General features: G+C 34.7%; 1 protein-coding gene, 1 long non-coding RNA gene and 1 pseudogene across 2 annotated transcripts; 1 reads left to right on the forward strand and 2 right to left on the reverse strand.

Annotated features, from left to right (window-relative positions):
- Window positions 1-401: 401 nt before the first annotated feature.
- Window positions 402-2,076, reverse strand: LOC110728461 (annotated as a pseudogene).
- Window positions 2,077-3,592: 1,516 nt separating this feature from the next.
- LOC110718802 lies at window positions 3,593-12,934 on the reverse strand. The gene is made up of 12 exons (XM_021897716.1): window positions 12,145-12,934; window positions 11,859-12,006; window positions 11,321-11,472; window positions 10,874-11,056; window positions 9,498-9,573; window positions 8,767-8,844; window positions 6,960-7,045; window positions 6,349-6,422; window positions 5,821-5,866; window positions 5,381-5,490; window positions 4,926-5,100; window positions 3,593-3,900 (listed from the first exon to the last, which is right to left on the reverse strand). The coding sequence occupies exons 1-12, from the start codon at window positions 12,397-12,399 to the stop codon at window positions 3,727-3,729; spliced, it is 1,557 nt and encodes a 518-aa protein (XP_021753408.1). The 5' UTR covers window positions 12,400-12,934; the 3' UTR covers window positions 3,593-3,726.
- A 112-nt stretch (window positions 12,935-13,046) lies between these two features.
- On the forward strand, window positions 13,047-14,880 carry LOC110718811. The gene is made up of 3 exons (XR_002510979.1): window positions 13,047-13,338; window positions 14,074-14,150; window positions 14,250-14,880. It is a non-coding gene; the product is annotated as an uncharacterized LOC110718811 (long non-coding RNA).
- The last annotated feature ends 207 nt before the right edge of the window (window positions 14,881-15,087 follow it).

Raw genomic sequence — 15,087 nt, forward strand, 5'->3', positions numbered from 1 at the left:
AAGGACTAGACGGATTTTGGGTGGGGATTAAGTGGGGGTGGATATCCAAGTGAGGAGTGAGACGGAGATGATTTTAGAATTGTACCCGATAGGGCGGAGATGGAATGAATTTTGGACCCACTATGGGGAACCGGGTATAGGGATGGGGATGAAAATGTTAGGCTGGGATGGGGATAGGGATATGAAGGCCAACATCCGCCTTGTCCTGCCCCGCCCCATCAACATCCCTAGTTTCCTTATATCACAATACAAACAAGTTGCAATATTCATATATTCCTCAACTTTGCATTTTAGCTTATGAACATCATTCTTGTATTTGTCATATTTAGAGTGCCCCATAAGACAAAAATCTCAAAGGCAAAGAGTGAAAGACAGGTGAGAAGACCATTCTAGTTACAATTTTATTGTTTAAACCCAAATAAAACAGGTGCTATTTTAAGCAACGGCTCAAGTGTATTAGGATGAAATTTTCTTGCAAAAAGGAAACAGTACGAGCCTGGCACATTGTTATATATACAATCAGATTGATCTCTAACTCGACTCAAGAACCTCTCAGAAACATCCTTTCTAACAAACGTCGTGGGATGAGAACCAGGCTTACTCCAATCAACCCAAGTAATACTTCTGTTAGAATTCGAGTCCTTACCAATTTTAACCACAAGGGTAGCTAAGTAGTGCTCATCTATGTAACATGGAGGCCTGCAATGATCTCGAAAAACAGGGTAGAATGCCTCATCTGATACTACTGCAATGCCAAGGTCTCGATTAAGTTCAAACCACTGATTTCCTTTTCTCCAATCTGATAACTGTATTGCAGGTGCCATACGCTTGTTGTACCTACCTCGTCCTACTTTTCTAGGGTCATCAAATGATCCTACAAAGCTGTGCTTCGACTTGATGAGGTAGTCGTAAATAGTACTGAAGTTGAATAGAGGAATGCAGGATTCAGACAGTAATATAAATCTTTCATTACAGAAAGTCAAGTAGGGCATTAGCTAGTAATCTTCTTTCTGCATCTACCATGGTTGCCCTTCCCCATTCCACTGGCTGCGAGCACCAAACCGCATAAGATATTGTTAGTTTGTTACATGCCAATAACGTGTAGTATATGATACAAGTATTGCTTGAAGGAAGCAAAATGCAAGTTTTATGTTTGGACATGATTGCCTTTTGTGATGTCTATAACAACAGAAAAAAAAAGTGAAAAAGAATGAAAAACAGGAACTAGAGGACTTTAATTCTTCTTTTTGTTTTTTTAAACACAAATTCCATACCTCTTCGCCCATAATCAACAACAGATCATTAATGTGACGTTTGATGATTTTGTTATCTTTACTCCGTACATGATTATCATATATTCATATGTTATCTGCTAGCTAGTAATAGCTAAAAACGAAATACGAAAAGGAATGTTTTTAAACCCTGGGTGGTCTTAAACATACTACGAAAGGGAAACAAAATCCTACGAACCATAACCTAGCAATGAGACGTGCATCAAATAAAAGAACTAATTAGGTGCAAAAAATATAGACCTTGCTAGGTATTCTACGCTGGTAGAACACGGATGGTTCAACATGCTCCTCAATGGACTCAGATGATGTGTGGAGGTAAATTGAGTAGAGGCCTTGATGTCCCTTGAAGAACAACTCCCACAATGGTGCTAGTGGCAACGTCTTCCTGGTCAAGAACATAAACGCTACCTTAGGTGTCCTATTATAAGGATAATCCTTAATATGAGGTACCATAGAAGCACGCCACAAGAGCTCCTGATCAGACATTGTGTGCCATAACCCCCTCGGAGCTATCCAATCACCAAAGTCTCTGAATCCGTTACCTGACAATTCGATGCCAGAAGCTGGCGTGCTTTGTACTGGTATGAAGTCTTCAGAAACAAACAAGGAAATTCCTGATGCGACCATTGACAAAGATCCCAAGGACTATAACAAAGAATGCAATCGTAACAGTGATGATTATGGTGGTGGTAACTTGAATTGCTGCAAACTGAGAGCTGCTTTCCTTCACCATTTTTCTTAGCCATGAGCCTTTCACATAAACATCAACCTTTTGTTGCTCCATTATCCTCTTAAGAACAAAGTTTGTTTTTCGGGTAGTTTTAGACTTTTAGGAGGGAAGAGGAGGGAAAAGAGATTACTAGCAAGACTATACACGTTTTTAGAACAAGATAGACATGCATGAAAGGTGCCAAAATGCAGTAGAAAAGTGATTAATATCACATTATAAGCCACATTAATTTCAGACAATGAACAAAAACTGATAAAGCACACATTAAAAATAATGTGAAAAAACACAGGGAGAAGCAATTAGAGAACCTTTCTCGTGTGTATTTCTGTGTCTGACGACTCAACAACAGATAATTTTCATTTTTTGTTCTTTTTTTAATATGGGTTATGGTTATACTAACCACGAAACACTTTCTGTTTTGAACATTTTTTTTATACACGTATTTTGGATCCACTGTTTTGCTCATATGGGAGGGATCCGGTGAGAATAGATCCATATGTGAGAATTCATACTTATATGAGAACTGAGTTAAAATTTAGAACATGTGGGTAAAAATTTAGAACATACGAGTTAAAATTTAGAACATGTGACTCAAATTAAAATTTTGAACATATGAGTAATAATTTAGAACATTTGTGTGAGTAATATGTTAGAACATCTGATTTAAGAATTAGAACAAGTGATTAAAAATTTATAAAATTTGCTTTATGAAATTTTAAACATATGAGTAACATTTAGAACACTTGATTTAAGATTATGAACATGTGAATAAAAATTTAGAACAAACTGATATTGAATATAGAAAGTGTGAGTAAAGAATTTAGAACATACGAGTAAAAAAAATAGAACATACGCTTTAAAATCTGGAACATATAATTAAAAAATCTTAGAAAATCTGGAACATATAATTAAAAATCTTAGAACACACGTTTTAAAATTTAGAACATAAAAGTTAAAAGTTTGGAACAAGTTATTTAAAATTTATGACATCAAGCTTAACTAATTTATGGTTTAGAATATGTGAGTAATAAATTAGAACATTTGATTTAATTTAGGACACCTAAAAAAAAGTTTAGAACATCAGATTTAAAATTTAGAACATATGAGTAAAAATTTAGAACATAAAGAGTGTTCTCACATAAGAAAAATTCTCATATAAGAAAAATTCTCACGAGAGTCTTCCCCTATATATGTGTGTGTGTGTGTGTGTGTATATATATATATATATATATATATATATATATATATATATATATATATATATATATATATATATATATATATATATATATATATATATATATATATATATATATATATATATATATATATATATATATATATATATATAACTTTATGTGTGACAAATTTTATCTAGTTTGAAAGCATTCGTAAATTAGTTATTGTGAAAAATGTTGTAAACTGAACAAAAATGGAGGAATGAGGTGCATCATCACTGAGATAAACAAACCAAACAAAACCAAACTGAACTGAACATGATATCGCTCATCAGCCAAATTTACACAAGATGAACCGAAACATGAGGTGTAGCCTAGAGATGATCAGATTACAACAGCAAACATAGTATAGTTATATTGCTTGATTAAGCATGTCATCAACCAGATAATTATTTCACCAAGTTTCCACAGTCAAGACAGAATTAAACATTTAAAACTAACGATAGATATAAAGTAGGCATGATTATCACACAATATAAATATACAATGCAGCAAAGCAAGCAATAACTACTGAAACAATGAGTTTAGGTCTTCTAATCTTCATAATCTTTGATGAAATCCAATTGCATGCATATGCCCAGATCCAATTGAGTGCAAAATGTAATCCATAAGTCCGTTGAAGTTTTGACAAGGACATGCCCTAGCAGAAACAAGGAAACCAAATTAATTGTACAACTCTGGATAATCAAAGGAAGAAAATTGCACTAAAAATAATTATGAAACTTTTCGTCTTAGAGAAAGCAGAATCTAAATAAGCAATTTACGCCTACAATATCAGATTTATCATATATGACGAAACAGTGTGCAAATAGTTACCCTTTAATACAGACATAACAATTCAGCAAGTGTTAGAGCAGTGCTTCTAACCTAAAGAGGTCAATGAGCCTAGAAAACAGCATCTCTTAATTATAACTTGCTCAACTCGTCACCAAATGCAGCAACACTGTGAGTTTCTAAAGAAAAGGCCTGCAGTCCTCAAACAAATTTTCTTTCAGATTATAATCTTTATTAGTAAGATACACATGTTATTCTTAAAAATACTGACCAAATTACCTACAGATCTTATGATAATATAATTATCATGATTGAAGAGATAATCATTGGCAAGCTTTTCTGCTCCTTACATAAAGACAGAAAGTGAAGTAACAATTAACATCTACTACGTACTACAATTATTTTAGATTTCTTTTTTTGGAACAATTAACAAGAATAATCCCAACTTTTGACATCCTTCCCATTTTAATTCCATCTATAGTTTAATCTAGAATAATCCCAACTAATGGGTGACCCTTCTCAAAATAGTTTCAATTTTTTTAACCTGTCGAAGTAAAAAGAGTGATGTGTGAATTTGGTATTGGTTAGTGCCTCATAGCATGAAATAAGTAATACCTGACCTTAAAATGAATTCAACAATCCATGGCATGGATTTATTGCCATAATTCTGGGGTTGCTCTAGCTCATAAATCTTACATCATCCAATAGCAGGCCCAATCTTGGCAAAAACCTCACTGGAGTGGGTAGTGTTGCTTTGATATACAAATGCAAACCAACTATTGACAAGATGCATTCTAGGGCTATATCTATATGATGAGAATGAATTAATATGAATACACAAATGGACATTGGATTGGCATTGACAGCGGTAAATAGCACTGTGGACATTACCTCAGGTAACTTGTGTTGTTGAGCTAAATGCTCAACATGGAGCCTCACGTTAGATGCAGAAATATACCACAGGGCACGATCGATGTCTTTGTATAGAGTGGAAACTATGTCAAATAAAGTAGTACTGCCATTTTCTATGGCATTCAAGATTGAAGATTCTCTATCTCTGCGATTCCTGCATGAAACCAGACTATGCATTGTAACATATTTTCTGACTACAGTTGCAGTTATTTACCACAATATTACATCCACAAGCTGCTGTGATCTGAGAATATAAACTATACAAGACATATGAGGCTGGATATATAGAAAATCACAAACAACTATGAACAAGCCATGGCAAAGAAAATTACCCACATAAAATTGCCACGGCAATAGCTCTTCTGGCAAAACATATGGTAAATGCTTTATATGTGAAACAGAGAAAGAAGAGAATCATTAAATGCAGTTCATACTTGAGATATCGACAAAGCATGTGTTTTGGCCACAAATTGACTCTTCCGTGCATAGGAATCAAAGCATTTGGAGAAAGCTCCAAGAATTTGAATGTCGTATTTAAATATTCCTGCAAGAAAAGTAAGACTGGTGAGGTGATTAGATCAAAGTCTAGCGGCTATAGCCTTTCAAGATGAACAATCTCTTCCTGCAATTCAATGTAGGGAAGCATGGAAAAAAGACAAAATTAGCTACTCCCATAATTAGTTCCTGCTAGTTGAGTTCAAGCCTGATAATTTTTTTCCAATTATCTTTATTTCATTCAAAATTATAATGGGGGCATTTGTTTCAGGGTCTATATAAATGGGCAGAATACTCAGCAAAAATAATAAGATGGTGTGGATAACATAAAATGATCTTAAAAAAATAATAAATGGGTAAAAATACACAATCAGCTTACTCCCATATTTCCACCAGAAAAAGCATCTAGAACCGCACTACCTTGCCTGCAACATCAGTTAACCAATAAATCTGTTAATACATCAATGGTTCAAGCATAATAACAGAATATAACAAGATGCACCTATGATCAGAAAATTTGAGAAAAATCTTTCTTTTTTCATGTACTATCAAAACACGTTTCCACAAACTAATCAAAGAAACTACGAATGTATAAGCTGGAGGATTTTCCAGAAGCAAGTGCTGTGACTCAAGTAAAAATGTAACAGAAGCATATTCCCGTCCAACAATTTTAGAACAGAGATCTTGTGAATACAGTCTCTAAATTCCAAGGAAAACATTGCACATGTGACTACAAAGTACAGAGTACCAAGATATGAATATTTTAGCACATAAATTTCGTCATCAAAAATGAAATTGAATTGAATAGCAAAGATTTACACAGAAATTTTTTAGCTCTGCTTAGTACCTATATGTAAGATATCATAGAGAAATATTTCTATATGTTTCTACTTTAAGAGGACCTTACCCAACACAGTGATCACCAACAATCAGTGTATGAGTATTGATATAGAGCAATGCCATATGACCATCCGTGTGGCCCTGTTATTGAAAGACTTAAAACTATCAAACCTCCATAAGGACTAGAAGAATGAGGGTAAACAAATATAGTACAAAAAATACAGATAGCATAACATCAAATAAATTGTGTCCAATAAATCATACACATTATTATTTTCACACACCTATGGGTAAATTTAATTGTTCTACATAAATTTCTCATTCCATGAGTCTCATTGAGTAGAAGAGAGTCATAAGCCTATAATTTATTCGAATAATGAAGTTTTGAAGTTTAAGCCCATTACAAAGTCCAATAAAACTGTAATGCATAAGACAATTTGTAGGTTATCTATTATGGAACTGTGAAGGATCAGATCCAGGAGGCCAGCCACACAGGTTACTAAGAGTATACCAAAAATAAGCCTGAGTAATAGATAAAAGGATTCAAGGAGTGTCCATGAATTTCTCCTTTAGTGACACTTAGGTACTGGTGAGAGATATTTGATTAAAAGAAACTAACTATTATCTTGAACAAAAAATCCAATAATGTAAGGATGTGTAAGTTAGCCGATACAATACCGGGGCAGAAATGACTTGGAGTCGCTGGTCCCCAACAATAATTTCTTCCCCTCCTACAACTGATGTATACCCAAGAGACCAGTCATCTGCAGTAAAACAAAGTTGTTATAAAAAAATTGATCTCCATGAAAGTAGTTATTGATGAGACCCTAAATATAGATGCACCTCTATGAGATAATAACTTACTAATTTTCGGTATCATAAACAACTTTCAGAGAGCTATGTGAGCTGGCAAGACCAAAATTTAGTGAATGGATTTCTGATGGTCCAGCATATTGTATTACACTATTATTACTTAGAAGTTCTTAACACTAATCATTTGTTTTATCTACTTCAAACATACACTTGTCTTAAATTTGGATTACATGATTTATAAAACACTAACCAATAAGCTCATTCATTAATATATATATATTCTTCACTTTATATGGGCTTGATCTTGATTCTAGAAAACAACACTATTATGATGAAGAGCTGTAAGGGTGTAAAAACCTACAAAAATGTACCAACCCAAAAGTCCAAAACCCAAAATGTGGAAGCCCTATGTAATAGTCAGTGTACCTCGTATAACAATGCTAATGTATTGTTAACGTAGGAATTGAAAGGTCTTGCACTCCATGATGCCTTATATAGCTCACAGACAGTCTCCTATGCAGACTAAGAATATGTATGTTTCTCTTGATACATTTTATGTGTTTTAAGAATGGTGAGACAGGTCGACAGTATGCCTCCTATCAACATATTGTGAGCTTGCTACTTCTTTTGGTCCCACCTATTTGAAGTGAAAGAGTGCAGAAGTCAGTCCCCTTTTATTATGGTACATCTGGACTCCGGAGGCACAAAATCACAAAGTCAATTCGGATTCTTGGCTACTTAATAGGAGTCATGTTCGGAGAACAATGAAAAGACAGTACAAAGCAAGATTTTTTTCCTAATCCCTTCATGGAATAGACCTGTCATTACAGCTAAGCTCTGAAATGATGTCACAAGGAGCAAGAGAAAACAGGTCCAAAACAATCCCTCTAAGTACTTTTCTATAATGATCTAAAAGCCAGAAACTACCAGATACATACACCTGGACTGCATTAAGCACATTCTTACAGCCAGCATGATAAGCATAGACACACAAGATACTATCAATTGTGAATGAGAAACAGAAACTTTTTCACCGTAAATCTCTGAAGAGAAGAGCAGCTTACTACAAACCCCCTGTGGCCCCACTGCTATAACCTAGTAACCTCCTCCAGGCTTACCAAAATAAGCAGCTTACAATAAACTCCTCTAGATCATTATTTGGAAAAGTTGTGCTGACGTCCAAGGTGCTGCTACACAAAATCTTAGAAAGGCCCAGGTGATATAAATTCGATGAACACATAAGCACAAAGCCGTGTAGTGTTAGCATTAACTTCATGTCTGCAACTGTTTTTACACTCAGATTTTTTTATTATTTTTTTAAGAAATGTGCTAGACTTTGATGATGCGCGCACTTCACGCTTGTGCACTGTAAGCCTTTTTTAAACAATGCCCTAGATCCACTTCCTCCACCTAATTCAAACCCTTAGCACCCTATCGCCTCGCCTTATCCTAGAACTGTAGGTTTCCCTGTCATATACCTTCTGAAAACCAAGCTTAAAATCTACCCTCGTATAACTTCAAGAAACATCATAAAGTCCCTCGTCATCAATGCCAGATCCAAATTCGGTCTTAGCCACAATCAAACTGGAGATAGTAGACCTGTTCAGGCTTGATACAACTATAATACATCTTCAATAATTTATGAAACCTCGACTTGGGTATACAAGAATACCTTTTACAATACGATGCATTGTGCTTTTGTGAGCCAATAAAATTGCATCAGGGTTGCATTTTTGAACAGCTGACAAACCTGAACAAATCAACAAAAGCAGTAAGTCAAATACGAGAGACGTGATTTGCAGAGCATTGCAGCTTTCAGGAAATGCTTTGCTACAGACATGTTGGACACAGACTTAGAGGTATATTGAAACACATTTGAACCTCAACAAGCCTTGTCCGCAATGAGATAATGACATTAAAAGTTCACTGGAAAAAACCTCTGACAGGAGAAAATAGACCACAGAACAACAGTATAAAAAGCATGCACGATTCACAAAAAGAGGTGCCAGAATGAACATCCTGGCATAAAAACAAATCAATTGCTACTATAGCACATTCAGATCACACAATGAATTAGTTAACTTAAGTGACTCATATGCTAGCCAAGAAAACTGCTAAGGGGAGTAGCAATAATGGCCACTGCACCAACATTATTATGCTCTCAGCTCAGTGAAGACAACAAACAAGGCCAAGGAACAGGAAACATAACAGGTTTTGATAATGGATCAACATTATATATTTATATCTCAAGCAATCAATAATTTAGGCCACATGCAGTAGCACTTTCATGAATCATGAGTTTCATCAACTTTGGCCATGTAAGGCAACTAAAAATAATTTTCTCCAATAAGAACCAACATTACTGGAAAAAAAAAATTATGAAAAACATTGAAAATGACTTACCATCCACATGATCAGCATGATGATGTGTAACAAACACGATCAACTTTCTTGGTAAAGCTGCAATAATATCCGCAAGCTGATAAAACAATGAGACATATCTGAGTATAATATGACAGTAGGAAACAAAAATACTAAGTACATTATTCTTGTCATGGTAATATTTTGACAACTTAGATGTGTATATTCAAAGTAATAAAGTTCCACATCTAATTATTAACACCTAGAGTTTCAACCATTGCCGATAATAGTAAGGAAGATCCTTGATGTGAAAATTTAGACAAAAAATGAAGTCAATAACTTCATGAATAAATAAGATATTTGACATCCTATGAGACCATACAACTAATACAAGCCATGCTGCCATAGTACATGTACCCTTTTTTATTTGTGGGAGGGTGAGATGTGACAAAAACTTTGATATCTCATCTTCTAATAGGAAGAGAAACAGATAGAGATCAACCAACAATACATGGTTGGGGAAATAGCTACCCCTTAAAACTGTGAAGCAATAGAGAGGCATGATATATCTCATAAACCTCTTCTAGTAAGCTTATCTGCAAAGCCTTGCAATTGATGAGAAGCAATCAAAGTAGCCTAGTGGCCAGTATTGGGGTTTATTTATTTATTTATTTAAAAAAAAAAAAAAAAAAAAAAAAAAAAAAAAAAACAAACAAACAAACAAACAAACTCCCTCACTGCCCCCATAAACAGAATCTGTTGAGAGAATTAACATATTGGATCTTCCCTGAAACTTAATAATAGTTTTCCTTATTTACTATGATAATTTCTAATTATCTTCCACTGGTGGTGTTGATGAATGATTTCCATTTATGGAAAGAACTACCCTGCATGGTCTTTAGTTTAATTAAAAATATAAATGCATCACGTCTTTCACCAATTCCATCACCTTAAGATTGTAATTACTTCAATTTCTTAAATGATGAGTACACTGCAAAGATACAAACAGAAAAACCATATATGCCACTAGTGACAGCATTCAGTCATTTTCAGAGAAGATATCTACAACTGAAGAAAGTAACGTGAACTTTCCTACCAAGCAGACAAGCACCTGACATCCCTACAAATGTCGATTATTCCTGAGCTTATGAACACTACCTCTAACCAAAAACTATGGTTATTAGGATTCTAAAAATTAAACTCTCATAGCAATATAGAATATTTAAGCTTATGAAAATTATCCCCCAACTCTCAAAATTCATGTAGTACACATACATACATATGACACAGTTGGTATAAAGTTCCACACACTTGAAAAGAGTGGGCTTCATTTTATGCTATATATGTACAAGTAAAATACCATTTTGGCATGTGCAGTGAACTGAGTTCTTTCAGAATTAAGTTGTCTAAAAGTATACCTCCTGATGGGACTGAACTCTGCATCTTGGATCTATTATTAGTGCATCTCCATGAGCAATAACATTTTTATCGCTTTCACTATTGGCAACAATCTGTGGCGCAATGACTACCAAGTTCGTAGTGGAGAAAGGCCTGCCAGTTCTACTTCTCATCGGTACAAGTCTAACACCCAGCGGATATTCCTGTACAAGAGACAAAGTAATTGACAAAACCTCATCAGAGAATGATTTCTACAGGTTTACAACATCAATTGAAATCAGCCACAATAAGAGAGTTGATGGTTTAAAGAGCCAACGCAAATTCAGACAAAATGATCAAATATGTGCATGAGTTGCTTCTCTCTTTGTAGCTGTATCCCTCAAGAAAAGAAAGCATAGCTAAAAACATAACTGCTGCATCAAAACAAATAAACAGCAAAATAAATTCTAGTATAAAATAGATTCAACCTGGTAATTCAAATAACGCGGTACATCCCACTTAGAGTATTTAGAGTCATGTGGAAAACCATTAACCACCAATGGCCCCATACGATAACTGTCCGGTGTTACCTCAGAGAGCCATTTTGAGCAATTAGACCAGGAAATCCACTGGCATGCCACTGCATATGGAGTTACAATATAAGAAGGTTATAAGAGCTCCAGATATAGCAAAAATGATTTATTATTATATCAAGCTGGCCATTAATTAATAATATCCCCATAATTTATGCAATCATGGACTGTTTTTTTGTTTTTGTTTTTTTCAAATGAACCATATAAAGAAGATGAACGATACTACATCCGGATTTTATTAATCCTGATCACTTCTGTTTAGTACTTTGCAATACAGTGACTAGTGACTACTACTTTCAACATCCAAATTTAGTTGTCACATTGCAAGTTCAAATCGCAAAATCGATTTATTTCGGACCACGGCATAGAATAACTTCCAACTACAAAATGGTCTTATTATATTCCAACAAAAAAAAAGGGGGTCAGGACTAACCATCACTACTTTTATCATCAAAGCTATAGTATGCAGAGATAAAAACCGTATGAATCGGAGGTGCTGGTCCAAATTCAGGTTCTTCCACAAATTTCCAGAACTTCCACTGCCCTTGATTCAACCTCTCAATTCCAACCTGCTCTGAAACCTAAAAACACAAACCATACATATAAATTAATCATTCAATTTCACCCAAAATTCAACCTTCCAAAATATACCAACAATTTTAATATAAATGATCAACTATACTTTAAGCAAATAATTAAAATAAAATGATCAATTATACCTGGTTTAAAGCCAAACCCAGGTCAAATTTCTTCAAATCAAGTTTAGCAGAGCATAATTCAGCTCCTTCAACATGAATTTCCGATTCACCTTGTATCAATTTCAATAGGATAGAAGGAAAATCCCAAAGATCAGAATCAATGTAAGAATCATACTCTTCAATTCCGAATTTACGGGGCCTATTTTGCTTGACTATAAGGAATTCCTCCTCGTTTAAAGGGTTTTTGATGATCACAGCTAGTTTGTATATCGACATTGTTGATCAGAAATATTAGGGCGAATGATTTATGTAACCAAATTGGGGATTTTACGATGAACAAAGGGGTTGAAGATTAATAAGAGGAAGAAAGCAGGAGATAATTGTGTAGTGTGAGGTTTGGTCATATTTTTGAACTCTGTTTTTCTGTTTTTGGGAAGTTGCGGATGCATGCATTCGTTATTGGAATTTGGAAATATAATGAAAGTGAGCATGCATTTGTTATTGGAAAAATACTAAGGAGTTTTCTGTAAATTGATAACTGTGACCTCTCTTTAAAGTTACAAGTTCCGAATATACGATTAGTATAAGTAGAGACCAAGCTTATCTACGAGGAAATTCAAATTTATATCCTCGATAAAGTTGAAGTGTTTATCCGGGGGTATTCGCGTAATTTTGCGTATCTGAGTAAGGGTATAAAAGCCAAGTGGGCGGGAAAGATTTAACAGCCGTTATGTTGGAAGATTTGACTCTAATTACCTTCTGTTAACCAAAAAGTAAATCGGGTAAACTCCAGGGGTATTAGCGTCATTTCGCGTATCTGAGTAAAGGGTATAAAAGTCAAGTGGGCGAATTTAACAGTCGTTATGTTGGAAGATTTGACTCTAATTACCTTCTGTTAACCAAAAAGTAACTCGGGTAAACTCAACCTTTTGTTAACCAACAAGTAACCCAAGGTAAACACTTTGATTGTGAAGGCGAATTTTTTTAAGACGGTGGTGACGAAAACTGTGGTGGCTGGAAGGCGATTTACGGTTTCAGATTGACGCTTTCAAAGACGGTGGTGGCGGGCAAGTTGCTTTGCGGTTTTTAAGACGGTAGTGCGATTACTTTGACAGCGGTGGCGCTGGTAGGCGATTTGCAGTTACGAAGACGGTGGTTGTTGGCGATTTGCGGTTACGAAGACGGTAGTGGCCCTAATAGATCTTAATTTGACAGGTAATATTACTCCTTGTGTGGATTTTTGTTGGAATAAGGTTTAGTTTTGAGATAGAAACCATGTTCTAGGGTTTGTTTTACTTAATTATGCATGTTGTTAGGGAATTTGGTTAGTTGTTTACTGTAAGGAATAACATTCATTGATATTGCCTTTCTATCAATCATTTGTTGGAGGTAAATACAAATAATTAATTTGCAACTCTGTACTGTAAGAAATAATATTCATTCATAATATTCTTTCATATTTCCGGTTTATCAATCAATTGAGAAAAATCAAAGAGGTATTTGGTTTGAAAAATGGGTACCAACCATTTGAATTTAATGGTTAGGTGTCATTAAATTGTGTTTCATAATAATGTTTTTCATACATTACAAAATCACTGCCATATGTCATTCTATCAATCATTGAATTGTGTTGGTTTAATGTCATTTGGCTGACCTTCAGATTGATATTGTGGGGAGTAAGCATGACCGAAGTCCATGTAATTCTGTATCTGACTTGGATACAATGAGTTAGAAACAACCTTCTTTGATAAATGTAAATTTTCAAAAAGTGTAAATTTAGAGTTTTAATAAATTCATGAATTATGTAGGATGATGTTGGCAATTGCGATTATAGGCTTAAGAAAAATTAGATTGAACCTGCAATATTCAAGGTAATAATAATTATGTAGAGGGGCTTATGAATGGTGTCTTTTTGTATTATTGGATACTCATTGTTGTCCTGTTTAATAGGATAATTGTATGAATATTGGTGGTAAAGTGAAGGCCCAAAGGCATGTGTTGAGGAACATGACAGGAGAAGCTCTCGGGTAAGAGGTGTTAAATTGTTTGATGGTAGAGTAAGAGCTTAATGATTCTACTTTTTGATATTATATGGTACTAAGATTTGATTCCCCTATTCATGACAGCCGCCTAATTAAACGTGTCGGATTGAATCCTTTACAAGGATATGTCAAACATTTGATGAGAGAACAACTAGTGGGTGACGGAGATGGGATTTGGAGGCCTTCTTGATTTACCACCTAATTTGCAACTTCCGAGGAAACTTAGCTATTGGCTATTGAGCCGCGTTGATCCATTAAGTCGAAAATTGATAGGCACTGATGGAAAAGAGTTTAAATTTTCAAAGAACCAAGTCCATTAGGTTTTTGGAATTCCAAATGGAGGACTTCATGTGCCCACCAAGAAATCATTGAACACTGAAATGCGTGCAAAGACCTACGAGATATTGGGACAGTATGGAAAATCATGGGAGGGTAAGTCAAGAAAGTTTCTTGGCCGCACGTATACGTCTACAAGAATTCCTATCAGTTCTAGCATGATGGATAGGTTGGAGGGTTATTGGGAGACACACGACAAAGAAGAGTTTAAGATCTTGTTTCTTTTGCTTGTATTGCAAATGCTGCTATGTGTATGAATATGATTCATGTTTTTCCGCTGCGTAGTACCTATAATCTCCTGCAATGGTATCAGTTAGCCTATTGCATTTATGCATATTAACTATAATTCTTTGATAGTCCACAATTTTAATTCAATTAAGAGGGAGATTAATTTAATTATGGTTCAATTATTATTTTAATGTGATTAAACTTTTGGAATCGGTTAAATGTGATTTAATTATGCTCAAATAGCCATGAAGATGACCGGTTTTAGCCCTAATATGTTCGAAATTTTCAAACCCCCTAACCCTAAATTTCGAATTTTTCGAAAATCCTAGCCCTAAAATATGATTTTTTGTGCTTGATT

The sequence above is a fragment of the Chenopodium quinoa genome, unplaced genomic scaffold (assembly GCF_001683475.1).
Source record: "Chenopodium quinoa cultivar QQ74 unplaced genomic scaffold, ASM168347v1, whole genome shotgun sequence".
Classification (NCBI taxonomy): Eukaryota; Viridiplantae; Streptophyta; class Magnoliopsida; order Caryophyllales; family Amaranthaceae; genus Chenopodium; species Chenopodium quinoa.